At 33.3% G+C, this 16,458-nt stretch overlaps 2 protein-coding genes across 2 annotated transcripts; both read left to right on the top strand.

The window, feature by feature from the left end:
• The first annotated feature begins 8,299 nt into the window (after positions 1–8,299).
• On the top strand, positions 8,300–8,629 carry LOC100816648 (putative germin-like protein 9-2). Its single transcript, XM_006606732.1, has one exon. It carries the CDS (start codon positions 8,300–8,302, stop codon positions 8,627–8,629), a length of 330 nt encoding a protein of 109 aa, XP_006606795.1.
• Positions 8,630–12,885: 4,256 nt separating this feature from the next.
• Positions 12,886–13,815, top strand: LOC100305726 (DNA-binding domain-containing protein). The gene has a single exon (NM_001248918.3). The coding sequence runs from the start codon at positions 12,937–12,939 to the stop codon at positions 13,564–13,566; it is 630 nt and encodes a 209-aa protein (NP_001235847.2). The 5' UTR covers positions 12,886–12,936; the 3' UTR covers positions 13,567–13,815.
• The last annotated feature ends 2,643 nt before the right edge of the window (positions 13,816–16,458 follow it).

The raw sequence follows: 16,458 nt of genomic DNA, 5'->3' as shown, positions 1-16,458 counted from the left end.
CTCGAAAACAATGGATGTGAAAACAATGGATGCTCGAAAATGGCCAAAATGAATAGTGTTGCAGGATTCTGCTGTCATGGATTCTATAGCAATATTTGTTAGCATTTTAATGTTTTAAATTAAATTACACAAGTTGGTAAAGAATGCCTCATCAATTTGGAAAACAAAGGAACAAATTGGGATGAATTTGGAAGCAAAATGGACCTGAAGGAGTATGTTGAGTAACCTAAACTAAGTGTGCCCTACAATCAAATCTGTGACAGCAAAACAGAGTTTGAAAATAGATTTTTAGTATCTTGTAATATTAGGGACATAGCTAACAAGGTCACAAATTGTTAGGTCCCATTAGATCAAGTGAAATCCAACTTATTTTGACGAAAATTCTCAAATTAATAATTTGTGAATTGAACTTAGAAACATGTGATGAAAGATATAAAATATAAAAAGGAACCTAAGTTGTATTCTAATCTTATAGAAATGAAGCTTTAGATTACCGTGCTTGTGATTCGTAATGAAAATTTGAAATTCATTACAGGTTATGAGGAGAAAGTAACCAACCAAGAGTACCATACTAAATTGGATGTTTACCTAAGAGTAGCATGCTATTCAAAGTAGCCTTAGACTTAAACATTAATTTTAGTTGATATAGATTGTCTTGACCCCTTAATTGTCTATAGTGGTGACATACTACGGTTAAACATTAATTATAGGAAGGTGGTTGGTAAACTGGTGGATTATAAGCTGGGGGTTTGTAGTCAGGTTGCTTCTCATCAAGTGGGAGCTTATACACTAGTTGTTCCTCTACTGGGAACTTGTTGTCATCGGCAAGAACTTGAGGGGAGAGAATGTGAGTTACAAGGAGCAGCACTAATAATGAGCTTAAGTAAGCCATGTGCCTCATGTTTTTAGTTGCTAGCTGGTGAATAACACACACCCAATGATGGGTTTTTATACTATTGGGGGGGCCTTACTATTAAGTGCAAGTCTCACTCTATCAATTATTGTATTCCAATGTTGAAATTAAAACATTTTATTACATTAGAAATTAACCTCAGACGCATAAGAGGTTTTCCTACTAAATTGCATTGGTCATTTCTATGTTTCGGTCTTGAATACTCATAGTCATAGTACTTGATCAAATTTATTTCTAACATAAGAAGAGTGTGTTGAGATTTCTGTATTAACTAGCGATATAGCCAAAAAATAGGTCCTCACAAGTTAACTTTCGGATTGAATTAGATCCAAAACCTAAATTCTAAGCATTATTATCAACCCCAAAAGAAATTCAGAAAATAAAAACTGGACAAATAACATAGCCCCTTTTTGCAATTATTCAGCAGAACAATGTAACATTTTACACCACGAGGGAAATGCAATAGACATATTTAACAAGCTTGGGTGTAAGAAGCAAAAGGCATTGCATACCTATGTAAAAAAAACATTGACAAGGATTGGCTTTCTTTAATAGCACCAATTGCAGCAAGAAAATGATAAATATGAGGAAGGGAAATGACCAGTTCTTCGTATATACTCTGCTTGCTCTTTAGTTTTTGCAGCTTGATGATTTCTATTGGCTTCTGCTGCTGCTCACTTTTCCTCGGCCTTTAATTGCAGTTGCTAATTTGTTCATTAGCTTATCATGCACCTTACCTCGTATTCTTTCAACTTCTACTTGCAAGCAAATTATTATTTATTATAAAATTACATTTTTGGGTAACTAACCTTTTTTTTTGTAATACAATGTATTATTATGAATACTTCATTTATTTATGGGAAAGTTTGCCAAAATGTTAGAATCTAATAGAGGTCATCATTGCTTACTTAATTTTCAACATCAACATCTTGATTTTCCTATTCAAGTGCATCAGTCAAAGCAAAGCAACCAATTCTCATAAAAACTTCAATACCCCATCATTCAAGAGTTCTTTGGACTTTGAAATGCATGCAACTCAAAGGCTTCTTCTATCTTTGACTGAAATTCAATTTCATTTACAAGCATAAGGTTGAACTCCTGATGACATGGTCATAAAGGTTCTAGTTTCATGTCAATAAATAATTCTCCTAAAAGCCTGATAGTTGATTTAGTGTGAACATAATGCGTAATTTAAAGTGAAAATATACAGACTAAAGAAATAAGCATAAACACATTCTCTTAGTACACCAGAAGGGATAACCACTTGTTTCTTTATTGGGATTGGGACAAAATGCACATCTATTTGATAATCATACTATTATACCCTTATGAATGACAATGTGCCTTAGTCTTGACCAATAAGAGAACAATAAATGGCTTCACTTACAGTTACTCATTAGAATTTTACTAAAGCTTTCTCAAATTAGTAACACAAGAGACCAATATTGGGCCACACATCTTACGCATTAAGTCAAAGCCATCAAGTGCTCAAGAAAAATGTCTCATTACATTAGATAGCAAAAAATAGGATGTCCTATTATGCACAACACTGATAACTACCACATCACCAGAGGATGCATGATGCATCATACTTGCAAGTTGCAAGATAAACTGTTCATTAAAGGCCATAATAGTATACATTCTAAGAATTAAATCTCAGTGTTTTTACATGTCACTATTTAGTATACATTAGCTACCAATGTCTATGACATCTATCCAGCAAAACATACAAAGTGATTGATTCATGAAGAGAATCAGCTGTGAAGGTACTCTAGTGTACCAAATGGTTAACACCCCTCTTGATAAGCAGGAGGCATACAGTGCAAATGTTTGAAACAAAATGCCCTCAATCTCCTAAACATCAATTACTTCCTTCTTTGTCTTCAGAAGCAATACAATATCAGGATAGGTATTTACTTCACATTCCTCATTCCTACTACTAGACAATATCATGAATCACAATATCTCTTCTATGGAATTTTCAAACATTTGTCTGTCATTCATTGCATAACAGAGAGTAAACAGTAGAATAATACAAATAGACAAATACAAAAATAGAGCTTTAAAGATTAATTATAATCATATGATACAAATAATTAGTATTTCATTCTAAACATGTTTCAGTATACTATCCTCTTTTGAAGAACATTAAATGGATGATCAAATGGTCCATGCAAGATATTTTCGAACAAAGTATAGACAAAATTGAATTATTAAACTGAAATATATTTCTATTAGACCCTATGAAGTCAATTGTAAGATCATATAATAAAAAATAAATATATACTAACTATTCATCATAATCTTTTATTTTGGTCTCATCCTCTTTTTCATTGGATTCCACAGTTTACATCAATGTCCTGTGGTCCAATTTTTCTTTGGATCCCATTACTTACATCATGAGTTCTTTAGATGGAAATGCATGTTAAATGGAATGTTGTAGGTAGAAATTGAATAAAGTGTTTCTATGGGCTGAATTTTTTTTCTGACAAAAATCTAATCAACATCATATATGTACTTGTGTACCCCCATTCATTGAATATGGGCGCCATTCATGATAGTATGTATAGTCATACGTGATTTTGACAAAAGGTGTGAAAATACTAATTGCCATATTGCAATAATATAGTGGTTGTTTATTCTTTGTGATACAAAGGCTGGTCAAAACACCTGAGAATGCTAGGGATCTTATATCAGTAAGTTATTTTGCCAATACGACAGTAAATCATCCTTCAATCTAGTAACCTTGAAATGAGACAACCTCTTCTCTCCCCTACACATTTTATTGCCCAAATCAATCAATCAATACATAAATATACACCTGATCTTTTAGACTGTTTGTCTTTGTTAGCTACAAGATAAGTTTGTTACTTCCCTTATCAGTTTGTAATCTACAACTATATAAAGGCTATCCTATGTATTACCATGTACTCAATTTGATGATCTCAATAATAATCAGCTCCATCCATGATGATTCTATAACAACCACCAATTCATAAACAAACAGGTTTGATAGGTAATTATCTTTTAAAACCCCCATAAAATGTTATTTTTCTATTGGGTTCAAGCCTCAATAAACTAAGTCTAGGGATCCAATTACAAAACTAGTAGAAGATCAAGGATTCATTTATAGTTTTTTTATAGTTTAGGGACCTTATTACAAATTTCCAAAAAAATTGAGAGAACTACTTATTTATTAAACCTAAACAAAACACTCTGAAGATATGATTCACATCTGGTTGGCTTTTGTGCTAGAGGGTAGCCTTCCCATGGGCATTTATTCAATGTTTGTTTCAAGTAATTGGCAATTTTGCATTCAAAAATAACTTAACTGAAGCAACAATGTTAAGCTCAAATGAGATCATTTGAAGTTAATGATAATATACCATCTTTATAGTGTGGCCAATTTGTAAGTATTAGTTGCTCCAAATGAGCTAATACACGGAACTTATCATCCAGTTGGATCTGATGTTTACAAAGCTCATTCTTGTTATCATTTTGGCAGTCTGCAACCTTTAAGAACTTAAAAAGCTAAAATCAAGTAGAATATGCTCTCTTTGCATAAAAACAATAATATGCTTTCAATTCCACCGAAGTAGCATGGTGTGATGAAGTCCTAAGTCCTTTTGTTTTATTTTGTTGTTCTTTTTAATAATGAAACTGAAGATTGGAGGATGTATGGAAGAAAGTTTAAAAATATTGACAATATATCTAGACAGCATTAGGCCTTTATGCATTATGTAATGACCCGCCTCGTCGCTACGATATCACCACTCTAAACTACGAGAATTTCAATTTTTAAATGAAAACTCAGTTAATTTGCTTATGAAAAATGAAAGTAATCTTTTTTTTCGATATACATTCACCAAACAACGCATCATTACTTAAGTAAATATATATATATATATATATAGTAACTCAGTACACATCATTCACATAATGGAAAGTAAATTTGTTCATACATATAATTAAATTTGTGATTTAGATCCTGAATTCAACAAAAAGAATTATGGAACCAACTATGGAGGAGTTGAATAACAAAACACAACTCTCTCCCAAAATAATCCCAATGTCATCACTTCTCGTACTCTACTGCTTTCCTTTTGCTCCCACGAACAAAGGTTCGCGATCATCACAGGTACCAACCACACGGTACAAAAATTGCGAGGGGTGAGTTTATTATAAAAGAAATTAATACAAAAATCAAATAATCATAATTAGTAAGAAAACATTAACAAACATCATAAGCTTACACAAACATTCATTAGTCCAACACACACTCAAAAATAGGCATCATTCGTCCATAGTGCCAATCAATCATGCTCAGTATGACGCGTGCACCTGACCTCAACTCTCAAATGCAATGTGGTACCATCCCCAAGGAAATAGCCTAAGTGTGTCCACACAACACTCTCACTTAGGACAACTAGGTAGTAAGTGTCGAGGTCACCCTGTCGTGCACAAGAAACTCCCCCCCCCCCCCCCATGGTGATCAGCCTGAGTCTCAAGGGAGTTTCAAATCGAGTGACATACCCCCAAGTACAAGTATTCCTCCTCATGAGAAACTACAAGTACTTACTGACAAAGTTTATACTATTTCCATGTCATATGAAGTATGAAACATGGGCACCATCAATGCATTGACCGTGGATAATTAAAGATTCTAAGTCATCCTCCTCTAAAGATGCTTAAAACTCTTTAACCGCTCTATTTCCCCACCAGGGATATCCAACAAGGTCACTGCACCCCCCATGTACATACACAACATACAACGTATGAAACATGGGCATCATCAATGCACTGACCGTGAATAATTAAATATTTTAAGCCATCCCCCTCCGGAGATGCTTAAAACTCTTTAACCACTCTTTTTCCTCTACCAGTGATATCCAACAAGGTCATTGCACCCCCTATGTACATACATAACATACAATGTATGAAACATAGGCACCATCAATGCATTGACCATGGATAATTAAAGATTTTAAGCCATCCCCCTCCAGAAATGTTTAAAACTCTTTAACCACTTTATTTTCCCCTCCAGGGATATCCAACAAGGTCACTGCACCCCCCATGTACATACACAACATACATCATCACAGTGCATTTTCAACATCATCAACATTTCATCTCAATGTCAATATCAACATCAGCATTGTCTCATCTCAATGACATTATCATCAACAACAACAACATCATCTCACATTAACATAATCATCAATAACAACATCAACTCATATTAACATAATCATCAATAACAACATCATCTCATATCAATATTATCATAAACATCAGCATCACCTCATATCAATTAATGTCATCAATAGTAATATCATCAGTATGTCACATTCCGCATATACATACATATATAGTTCATGCCTGAGATTCACACTCCCTAGTTCTTCAGACAACACAAGTTTAATAAAAACAATAATGTCATTTATCAATAATAGACGTATTGCATCCCATTAGTCAAAAACATTGTTTTTCTTGAAAACCAGCATGCAACAGGGACATGAATACATCCCTATAGTTAGGTTCCTTGACCCCAACTATGGTATTAAAAACTGTAAATGATAATAAACTCCCTTCACCTATCGTGAGCTCTCCATCAATTCCTCTTCACGTCATTCAGAGGTCTCTCTTGTTCACGCTCATCAATCCAAACACAAGGTTCTATATACCAAATTGAAGGAAATTTAGTATAGATTTCAAAAACAAGGTTAATAACAATATTTTGAGTCAAATATCCCTGTCAAAACATAAAGGGCCGATGGGTGTTTCGGATTCTACTAAAAGGAGTCATCATTTTGAAATTCCACTCACGCTAATGTGACCGAGATTCAGTAAAGGTCACGAAAATAACATCAATCTTATAAAAAGATAACTTTTACAATGTCTCATTCTCAAGGGTTTTTCAAAGGAAGTGTAAAAACACCCTATTACAGGACCCAAAACACAAGAGACACTAAGAGAAACTCAAACTAACTAGGAGAAAGGCTTAGAAGTCAAGATTACCTCAAAGAAGCTACGAAATGAAAGATTGGGGGAATTTTCTCCACTAAATCCTTGAGGAGGATTCTGAGGATTTTGCTCCAATTACAACGCTCTTCTTGGTGTGGAGGTTCGGCGGAAAGCAACGACGGCTCGTGGTGGCCACCGATGGTCATGGGTGGTGGAGAAGAAGGTGTTAGGGTTTGGGTGGGCGTTTGGAGAGGAGGAGAGGGGGAAATCGTGTTTTTCACGCTGAAGAATGTATTTATAATCTACAGATCTCGCTTAGCAAGCTTGTCTCGCTAAGCGGGAGTCCACTTTTCACGCTTAGCGCGACAATTCACGCTAAGCACAACTCCCTCTGCACTAATTCTCGCTCAGGGCGCCAATTCTCACTCAGCGCAATTCCTTCTTGGGTTGGAATTGCACTTAGCGCGCTAATTCTCGCTCAGCGAAATTCCCTCTCGGGTTGGAATTACACTTAGGGAAACATAAAAAGTTGTTATTTTCAAAATTCCAATAGTCAGACTGTGGAGCATTGTCTTAGAAGCTCCAGCCAAAATTTGAAGACGATCCAACGGTTAACGAATTCGGGATTGCGATTTTACTGAAATAGGTTTAGGTAAAATTTGAAATCTCATAATTTCAACTTAGCTCAACAAAACTCCACATAACTCAACATCCACATCAAGAAATTCACACATGACTAATTCAACCCATACCTCAACTCATTCAAGTCAACCATATAGTCAAATAACACGATAAATACAATTAAACATCGATTTATAATTAGTAATATTTCAGGGTGTTACACATTACCAATTTTTAGGCTTTGTTATCCTTGCCTGCTTTTTCGTTCCTAAGTATGATCTAGATCATTTATAGTCAAATAACACGATAAATACAATTAAACATCGATTTATAATTAGTAATATTTCAGGGTGTTACACATTACCAATTTTTAGGCTTTGTTATCCTTGCCTGCTTTTTCGTTCCTAAGTATGATCTAGATCATTTCACAACTTCATTTACAAGCATATCACTTATAGTATTTATGACTACTCTAACTTATTTAACAAGTTGAACAAAAGCAAAATAAAACCTAACTTTTGTTGTTATGTGGTTGGACTTTGCATGAAGAGCTACTCATGCAAAAGCTCTTGTTGCCAACAAGTCTAGCAATCCTTTGTCTCTTTGATGCCACTAGCTAAATGGCAGAAACAAACAACTGCAGAATGCAATAAAACTTGCTTTCAAATCTCCATACTTGTTATAGTACAAGCAGCAGGCATACAGGGTAGAGATCCCTATAAATAGATCATGAAATTCAAAGCACATTGATCTAATTAAGTGTTCTTGAGCTCAAACTTTCAACCTCAGATAATTACAATCATGTCTTCCACCACCTTTAAAGTTGTGACACTAATGATATCTATTTTTGCCATCATGCAAATATCAAGAGCTGGTGACCCAGACATTCTCACTAACTTCATAGTCCATCCCAACACCATACCTGATGGCAACTTGTTCACCTTCACCGGCTTTCGAGTCATATTTTCACCTAACAACATTGTCTCAGATTTTAAAGTGCTGAAGGCAACCAAGGAAGAATTTTCTACCCTTGATGGACAAAGTGTCTCATATGCAACCCTTGAATTCCCAGGTGGCAGTATAAACCCACCACATACACACTCACTCTGCAAAGCTACTCTTCACTGTTGAGGGTACCCTTCAAGTGGGGATTATGGACACAACCAACAACCTCTTCACTCAAACAGACACTACGATCCGGCGTAAAGTAGATAATATCTAATCCTAATACATCATTAAAATAGCGAACACATAAGAAAGTAACAAACTAAAAATGGAGAGTACTAAACTTGTTGGCTAGCATGGCAGATATCAACCTAATGAAAGCCCTTGCCTTTAGCAAAATTGCCCGATGGGCCAAAGATCTTTGCAAAATCAATGTCGTGTAATATTTTCACCATTTTCTAAACTTTTTCCTTGCAGAAAGTTGAGTTTCAAGTTTAACTCTCAAATTTACATCTTCATCTCTTTTTGCTATTTGTAAGAGATATAATCATGCATTATAATTAACTAATTCGGGCAATCGAGAGGTCTTGGATTTATTACTTCCATCACTTTCATAGTTTTGGTTGGAATTTTCATGTCATCATGGTTAGGAACTTTAGTTCTTACCCTAGGTGAATGGTTCATCAAGAAAATGGCTCTTGTAAGATATTTATATGTTGCCTCTACGCAAATAAGTGCAACAATATCACCGGGTATATTTCTTAGCATATTCATCTATTTGTTTGTCATTTATATCATGTAATAAGCAAACACTAAGTTTTTTTAGTTATTTGACAGATCAAAGCTCCAATGCTTTCAAAGAAGTTTCCATCATAAGGCATCCTCATGTTGGTGAGTATGCACTTGGGTTCATCACTTCTTCAATGGTTCTAAGGAACATAGATGAGAAAGAGATTTTTTGTGTTTACATTCCCACCAATCACTTGTACCTTGGTGATATTTATCTCATTAGCCTAGAGGATATTCTAAGACCTAATTTGTCTGTTCGAGAAGCGATAGACCTAGCCACACACAACCCAGTCAAAAGGGCCATGTATTCAACCATAGTACCCACATCGAAGGAAAACAAACACTTCATGGACAGGGGTTCTTACCTACACAGACACCTTTGACGGAGACACTTGACAGATGAACTGCTCCGGTGTTGCTTCACAGAGCTTCAAGAGAGAGAGTCCAATGAAAGCTTGAGTGAGACAAGGCGGGTGTGTTCGAGGGTCACAACTGTAAACACAAAGACAAACACACTTTTAAGCAAAAATTTCCAGGAGGGTCAGAGAAAGTCAAAGAGAAACAGAAAACTAAGGGGGCTTTGAGGGAGGCCTTCAATTCTAACCTTCAAGGGAATCAATAACTTGGACAACGATGAACGAAAGCAGAGAAGCGCGACTGAGATGAAACTAGGTTAGTGAATTTGGTAATAATGGTGAGAATAAGTAACATTATTTAAAGACAGTCTTGTATAAAAACCGTATTTGTACTAACAATACAACTACGACGGTTTTTCTCAACCCATCATTGTACTCCTTGTTCAAAGACGATTATTTGAATAAACATCATTAAACTTTGCTTTCTAAGATGGTTATTCAAAAACCATCGTCATATACATTTGTAAAAATTACAACATTGTCACTGCGTAACTAACTACGACGTATTCGAGCAACCGTCGTAGTTAGTGTGTCGTAAATAACCATTATTCTAGTAATGTATCCACAACCTTAAGGGATTTAAATTCAATTTCACTTGAACCAATTGGTGATCATCTAGGTTATCAAACTCGAGAGTTTACGTAGACTCGTGGGAGTTCCATAGACTCGACTCGTGGACTCACTCGTAGACTCATAAGAGTCCACTTTATATAAAAATAATAACAAAATATTTATAAATAACATAGCAATTAAAAATTTCAACAATATAATAAAACAAAATAGTAAATCATAAATTTCACAATACTTAAGTAACCAAGTCTAGTAATGCATCACTACTAAATAATAACTTGGAGATGTTATAGTAGTGGTAGATCATTCCCATTGAGGATCTGATGTTATCAGAGAACAATGGTTTGATATTATTAAAGGTGAGAATTTTTGTATTTGAGAATAACCCACTAAATGAAGGTATGTTGAACACTAAACAAACAAAAAATAACTCAAAATGACTTGTATTTTTGTCTACTTTTTTTAACTTGCTGACTCATTAACTTGATGGTAAATTCAAGAGTCTATCGAGTTTACTTAGAGTTTATAGAGTCTACTAAAAAAAGAGTTTACTCAAGAGTCAACTCACATAGAGTAAGTAGAATCGTAAACTCGTAAGAATTAGCAAATTAACTTGAGAGTTTGATAACTATAATTAATCATTATTAATTTATGTGTTATATGTTTGATTCTTGTTTCATATTTGAATTTGTGTTTTTAAAAACCAAAAAAGACGCCATGGTGGGATATATTGTTGATGTAATTATTGTTGTTAAGGGGTCTAGTTTAACTAGTTAATCAAAGTGTAAAAATTATTATAAATCTTTTAATGTTGTCTTTAATTTTTATAGATAAAAAAAAAAAACTATTTCTCAGAAATTTCTATTTTCAGATAAATCAACGGTTACATTCAGTAATCATAAAAAGCCATCATAGTAAAAAATCAAGTTCGACGAATCCCTCCACAAAGATTAATATATAGTATTTGAAAACGAAGTGGATAGTTATAATTAATTCCATTCATATACTCTTGCACAAACTAGCTACATTAGTTTTCAACAAAGTCCCCGCTCTATTCTTCATTGTTGGGTTTGGTAAGCTACTTGACCAAGTAGTGCTATCAATTAATAAACGAGGGTGCTTAATTTGATTTGATGTGAGACGTGAAGGGTATCAAAATTCATGGCGCTAATGGTTTTGGTGCAAGTTGAGGAATAGGGTCCCCATCTACTAGTAAAAAAACAGTTCTAGCTAGCTTGCGATGCACACACTCACCTTCTTGTCTATACATAGAAGGTAGGATACTAGACAAATAATCAAAAATAATTTTTTAAGGGCCTAACGTTGGCAGTACAAGTTGCATAATTTTATTGTCCCTCATGTCCATGTCCATTGCTTCCTAGTTAACAAACAACAGATGGCATCGGAATATGCCAAGGACCAACTTGAGATAGATGCAATTAAAGATTGTGTTTCTTCCTTGCTGTGGGCACACCCCAAGAGCGTGACATTACAATTTGGATAAGAAGATGATGCAGTGTCCAAAAACATATAACCGGGTAAAGGCGGCTCCCTTCTTATCTATTTGATGTGTAACAACACCATCAATTCGGATGTGTTTCACAACGGAATGTGGGACCCTTTTCTGCGTTTTGCCCCGTACTAAAACAGAATTTGAAAAGATGCAAAAGGTAGATTCACTTAAAGATATAAGAAAAAAGTTATAAGATTAATTCGATTGAACGAGAGAAAAAAAAAAAAAGAAAATGTTGTATGTTTGAATTTTTTTATTAACAAATTAATTAACTATTAACATTTGTTGATTAAAAAAAAAAACTAAACATCCAATACTCAATACATATGCCAACAACTTAAACTCTTAGTGATTTGATAAAATTCAGCTAAACTTTAGGGTAATTATAAAAATAGGATTAAACAAGTAAAGGTTACTTAGACATCCAAGACTTAATATATATGCAAAAAACTTAGCACATGTTTGGATTGCCGTTTAAACATGTTTAGAAATTAGGTGAAAAATACTTTTAATTTTATTTTACTTTTATCGGTTGAGTCTGTATTACAATGCGCGTCACAACAATTTCAACTATAAATTAAATATGTACGTACTAAATTATTGTGACGGTCATTTTAATGCCGTTTGTAACATATGCGTGACAAAGGCTTGGGAATAACTTAGAGTTTGGTTAGATATTAGTTGTGACACATTCCAATGAGCTCAAAGGGAATACCTTCTTTTTAGGTGGATTGAAATGAATAGATGTATAGTGAGTACAAACCTTGATCCAAACACACTATTAAGTATGTGTTTGTTTCAATCATTTCCTAATTTTTAATGAACTTTAGAGCCGATCCATGTGTCTATAATAGTCATTGCCCTTGATCTGAACCGAACGAATATTCAAATACAACCTTATTCTGTCAAAAATTCTAACTTATATACTAATATTTTATTTTATTTTTGAGAAAAATATCTAGTTGGAAGGTTTCCCCGGAGTCTAAGGTTAGAGCACATGCTAGAACACAAGATTGCATTTACATCATAAAGATGACCTCTTAATTGACTACAGCAATTTGAGCCAAGACTTTCATGCTGTGGTGTGGACCTTTGCCCTTGACAGACAGGCATATATAAATATCCACCTTAGCTACTAACCATTTTTAAAATCCAATATAATCCACCTCACAACAATATTGTTTCATCACTCAGATCCCTTAAAGATGACAACAGCAGAAGAAACTTCAAACTTGGATCTCATACGCCAACACCTATTAGGGGAAAATATCATCTCAGACTCCTCCTTTTTCTCCAATCTCCTTCATCATCCTATGAAACTTGAAGCACCCTCATCACCAGAATTTGATTTCACCTCATATATCTCAGACAACACAAGCTTTTTCACTTTCCTTGAAGGCTATGATTTGATGGCAGACATGAAATTTGTTGATTCAGACAACACCATCCCTTCAAAGGAGGTTAAGAAATGCAATATTTCTCCTGAACCATTGGTGTCATCAAAAGAGAAGCCAAAGAAGTTAGAATACGATAAGGCAAAGCGTTATAGGGGAGTTAGAAGAAGGCCTTGGGGAAAATTTGCTGCTGAAATCCGTGACCCTACAAGGAAAGGGACAAGGGTTTGGCTTGGAACCTTTGACAGTGAAATTGATGCAGCTAAGGCCTATGATTGTGCTGCTTTCAAGATGAGGGGGCAGAAGGCTATTCTGAACTTCCCTCTTGAGGCTGGACTGTCTGATCCTAAGCCTAACAGTTGTGGCAGGAAAAGGAGAAGAGAGAGCCATGATCATGAATTGGAGCTGCCACAAGTCCAAGTTCATCATGGTGTTTCCTGAGAAAAAGTGAGAAGATATAATAATAGATTTAGTTGTTTTGTGAGTAGCATTAAGTTTGTTGCCTAGAAAAATAAGGTTGCTTTGCCTTTTAGTTTGTACGTAGAAGCAAGGCTAATGTGAAATGTCTATATGAATCTATGCAAAAAGCATGTTACGAAAGTTTTACTAACTTTGAGGAGTTTTAAAAAAATATTAATCAATTCTTGTTTAAAGATGCACTGAATAAAATGAACCAACACATTTTCTTTTTGTTGCTTATCTCTGTTTTTGGGGAAAATTGTAAAATCTTTTCAGTTCACCTTCTCTTTTGTCGGCTACTACTAGTATTCTTTCATATAACATACAAGTTTGTGTAATTTACTTAAGTAAAAATGCATTAAACAATCCTATAATAGATGATTGGTATAATTCTCTTATAGTCTTGTGTACTTCAAGATGGTTGGTACAATTTTTTTAATTACACCAATAGTTTATTATGGGATTATTTAATTTTACTAGAGTTAAGTTAGACAAATCCATATCATAAATGATAAATATACTCACAATGCTATTATGTAATTATCTGTTGCATGTTATATATTATAAGTTTGTTGAGTTCATATTTACTGTTGAACTCACACTATACACTTTAGTTCACATATCCTCATATATATATATATATATATATATATATATATATATAAAAGTTTATTCATTTTTATAATAAATATCTTAATAAATATTTATGATTGATTGATTAATAGTGTAAAAATTTTACAGTAATAATGCATGATAAATTAAATTCATTAAAAATTCCTGAATGAAAATACCCAATCAAATGAACCAAACATTTTCTTATTGTTTCTTCGTTTGTCTTTTAAGGAAATTTATAAATTCTTTTCAATTCAACTTCACTTTTGTTGGCTCATTCTAGTATTCATTCCAATAACATAATATATATCCACTATGTAGAAAGAGATAACAATTCAAGTGGAGAGAAGGAACCTAAATGAATAATGATCACAGGGTTCATAAATTGGGCCTTGTACCATTTCTGCTTCTTGTCAGTGCAATAGTCAAGAACAGGGGCAGACTTTGCAAATTGAATGCAGAGTTCAGTATTGTTTTGAAGTATCTAGCTGACTGTTTCACCGGAAAACAGAAGAAAATTAAATGTAATGGCACTATTTTAACTGCGAAAATGTTATCAATACATTATTTCTAATGCAATAATATCGGATAAATTCGTATCCCACAAAAAATAAATAATCAAAATAATAGATTGTGTTGAAAAGAATGTTCTAATAACCTTCCTCTTTTAACTATTATTACCCAATCTACAATAGTACATAAAAATTGAAATATATGAGTATTGATTTGGAGTGGATCCACACATCATAATCATTCATGAATGAAAATTAAATATTTTATTGGAAGAGGTAAAATTACTTTGCTAATTTTTACGTCTTAAAAGAAATTAGTCTCCATTGAACATTATTCTTGGGTCTTCAATGACAATTAAGTTGATACATTAACAAATATATAAATATTTGTTCAAAACACTCTTGGCTAGGATGTATCACACCTAAAAGTTAAAATTAAGACAATGCAAAGTAATTCAGTTTTATATGCAAATCAAGAAAAATGTTCAAGAGTTTTCTTAATTACTATCTTTTTATACATTAAAATTTTTAATTTTCTTAATATTTCTTTTATTATCATTTAACTCTTTATTTATGATAAATGTATACAATTTTAAAAATTAAGAAGAGATAATAACTTAATTGAAATGTTAAACATTAATGTTATCTTAAAATTTTAAAATATAGATAAACAGGAACAATTTTTAAATTTTATTTTCTCTTGAAAAGGACAAATAAAAAAGAAATGAAAGACCATTATTTTTAGTAGAAGCTACATAGGCTAAACAGTCATCGGAGCTTATCGACCAGAGTTTATAAAAATACCATATAACTCTTATAAATTATTTTTACCTTATTTCAATAAGTTTTATTTTTTAGTAAAACTTCTCAAATTAAGTTTTTCTATCTTATTTCAATACGTTTTATGATTAGAATTATAACATAAGTATATGAATTTATTCAATGAACACTTACTAATTTTTGTAGCTTAACATTATACTTTGTAAAAACACCCTATAAATTAATTAACGGAAAAATGAGATTTTAGTATTTATACTTTCGGTCACGCAGTCAAAGTTATGAATTTAATCCTTAAACTTAAAAAAAAAATACTAAATTTAGTCATTTCTGTATAAATTAAAAGTTCATTATGTTTTCTAAAGTTAAAGAAGACTAAATGTACATATTTTGTTAAGTTTATGTTAGAAAGTCTTAGTCTATCTTAATTTATGGGATCCACTAAAAACTGATAAAGTGATATCTCTCACGTATCTTTCCTTCGAGTTTTATTTTCTTTTGGAAGACGTTGGTGCTCCAAAAATCAATTCCTTCTCCATCGTGGAAAGTTATGGATGGACGTGTTCTTTATAAATGTGACTTGTTAAAGAGGGGAATCATCCAACAAGGATCAGAAGAACCTTGTAGCCGATGCAACTCAGCAGAGGGGAAAGGGAACCTCATCTTTTTTTTTATCGTGGGTACCATGGAAGCATTTGGCTGGATTATCTTTCACTTTCATAACGTGGCATGCATGCATGCATATATCTTTATCCTTCTTCAATGAATGTTATTACAATTTTCTTCAACTCATAGCCTTTCTATTTGCAACAAAGATAGGCAAGACATGTGGCAATCTATTTGGTTCGTTGTACTTTGGTTTGATATGGCTGCTTAGAAATCAATCTAACTTTCAAATCTAAAAAAAGTAGGATGTTGATTACTCGTCCCATATCTAATCAAGTTAATTGTGATAAGTTTATATTTTAGAAAT

Source organism: Glycine max, chromosome 20, assembly GCF_000004515.6.
Source record: "Glycine max cultivar Williams 82 chromosome 20, Glycine_max_v4.0, whole genome shotgun sequence".
In the NCBI taxonomy this organism is placed as follows: domain Eukaryota; kingdom Viridiplantae; phylum Streptophyta; class Magnoliopsida; order Fabales; family Fabaceae; genus Glycine; species Glycine max.
The sequence above is the reverse complement of the archived record's forward strand: the minus strand, read 5'-3'. Positions and strand labels throughout refer to the sequence as shown.